The sequence below is a fragment of the Epinephelus moara genome, chromosome 18, assembly GCF_006386435.1.
Source record: "Epinephelus moara isolate mb chromosome 18, YSFRI_EMoa_1.0, whole genome shotgun sequence".
Classification (NCBI taxonomy): Eukaryota; Metazoa; Chordata; class Actinopteri; order Perciformes; family Serranidae; genus Epinephelus; species Epinephelus moara.
In genome coordinates this window covers 38,995,244-38,996,825 of record NC_065523.1, presented here as the reverse complement: position 1 = coordinate 38,996,825, position 1,582 = coordinate 38,995,244, and the positions used below count along the sequence as shown (strand labels likewise).

General features: G+C 41.3%; 2 protein-coding genes across 3 annotated transcripts in view; both read right to left on the bottom strand.

The window, feature by feature from the left end:
- Window positions 1-1,582, bottom strand: part of LOC126405581 (dual specificity protein phosphatase 3-like) — a 608,181-nt gene that overhangs the window by 104,299 nt on the left and 502,300 nt on the right. The window lies entirely within an intron of this gene.
- Window positions 1-1,582, bottom strand: part of LOC126405562 (beta-1,4 N-acetylgalactosaminyltransferase 2-like) — a 41,885-nt gene that overhangs the window by 18,090 nt on the left and 22,213 nt on the right. For both annotated transcript variants that reach the window (XM_050069360.1, XM_050069359.1), the window contains exon 5: window positions 1,249-1,286. In XM_050069360.1, the coding sequence (XP_049925317.1) occupies window positions 1,249-1,286 (38 nt within the window). The remainder of the gene's footprint in view (window positions 1-1,248; window positions 1,287-1,582) is intronic.

Below are 1,582 nucleotides of genomic sequence, written 5' to 3'. Positions count from 1 at the left end.
ATCTATTGCACGTCTGTCCGTCCTGGAAGAGGGATCCCTCCTCAGTTGCTCTTCCTGAGGTTTCTACCGTTTTTTTTTCCCCGTTAAAGGTTTTTTTTGGGGAGTTTTTCCTGATCAGCTGTGAGGGTCATAAGGACAGAGGGATGTCGTATGCTGTAAAGCCCTGTGAGGCAAACTGTGATTTGTGATATTGGGCTTTATAAATAAAATGAATTGAATTGAATCAGTAGACATCGTCAAGCTTTACTGCACATCATTTTACTCAATACAAAGTTTATCTGAAGAGGGGGATAAAAGCTCTCTTGGATAGTGTGCATGCTAGAAATTTGAAAGGATCAGGAAGGCAGCGTTGGACGTCGAACCCCATCCACAATACTGTTTAAGGATTCCACATAGTTTATGTGCAAGTTTTTCTAAATGAATAGTAATTGTGTGCTAGGACGGAATCCAACAGTTTGCAGGCATCATAAATGCAGCAAGTTAGAGACATAGTACATTGGAAAGGATCCGATGTTCCCACTTGTCCTGAATGATCAAGTTTGACGTACTGGATGTGGGCGGAGCCAGGATTAAATGCGAAATTTTGTTGCTTTAATTGCTGGTGTGACCAAGCTAAGGTTGACTACGTGCATAGTCATGTTGTGCTATGGTATTCATCCTCTTTCAATTTGGACTATAGACAAATCACGTGTTTGCCTGACATATGGCAACTATACAATTATTAAAATATTTTTGGTATGAAACAAAAAAATTAAAACTTGTCAAAATCAAAATAAAACCCATTAATTGGCTTTCAACATCAAACCTGAACTCCAAAGTTTCAGTGCAACCCAATCTCACTCTCAAGTTGTCGAAAACCAGCTTTTTTCGTCAGCATGATACGCCACTGGTTGCAGTTATAGTTAACAGTGCCCAGCGGCATCAGGAAGAAGTGTATTTTGAAAACAGACAATGCATGTAACAGGCTGAAGTTGACACGGCGTCCCAGAACGTCAACAACCAACACACCCAGGGTACCTTGGACGTCATATGTGGACGTGGAAAGTCCATGACCAAACGTGGACATGTGACGAGGTCACAGTGAGGATGATGTTGATCGGGGTTCAAATAGATCAGTATTTTTTATATGTTTAATATATTATATCATGGATTTTCAAACAGTTCAGCAGCCATCTAGTATCAACCAGCCAAATGCCATCATTGCACCCATGTGATCTGTGTGAGAATGATCTGTGAGATGGCACCAACCTTGTAGCTGCTTCTGTGTTCTGCATGCAGAGATAAACCTGAAACCAAAATGAGCTCATGCTTTTATACTTTTACAGGAAGACACACATTAATCTCTGGCTTTATTGACTTTAACAACATTTAACTTCCTTCTGTTAAACAAATCAAGCGTAGCGTTAGTTCTGGCAGGCCACGACGTCAAGCTCTAAATTAGCCATTAACGGCAAGCAAGCAATCCTCAATCAGCTGATGGCTCAGCTGACTGCCCCTTTGCTCCTATTGGAAAATTGCATTCAGAGCGCGCTATTTAAACAGCTCTAGCCTGGCCCCTTTTGCTGCTTCCTCTGCTGGTAAT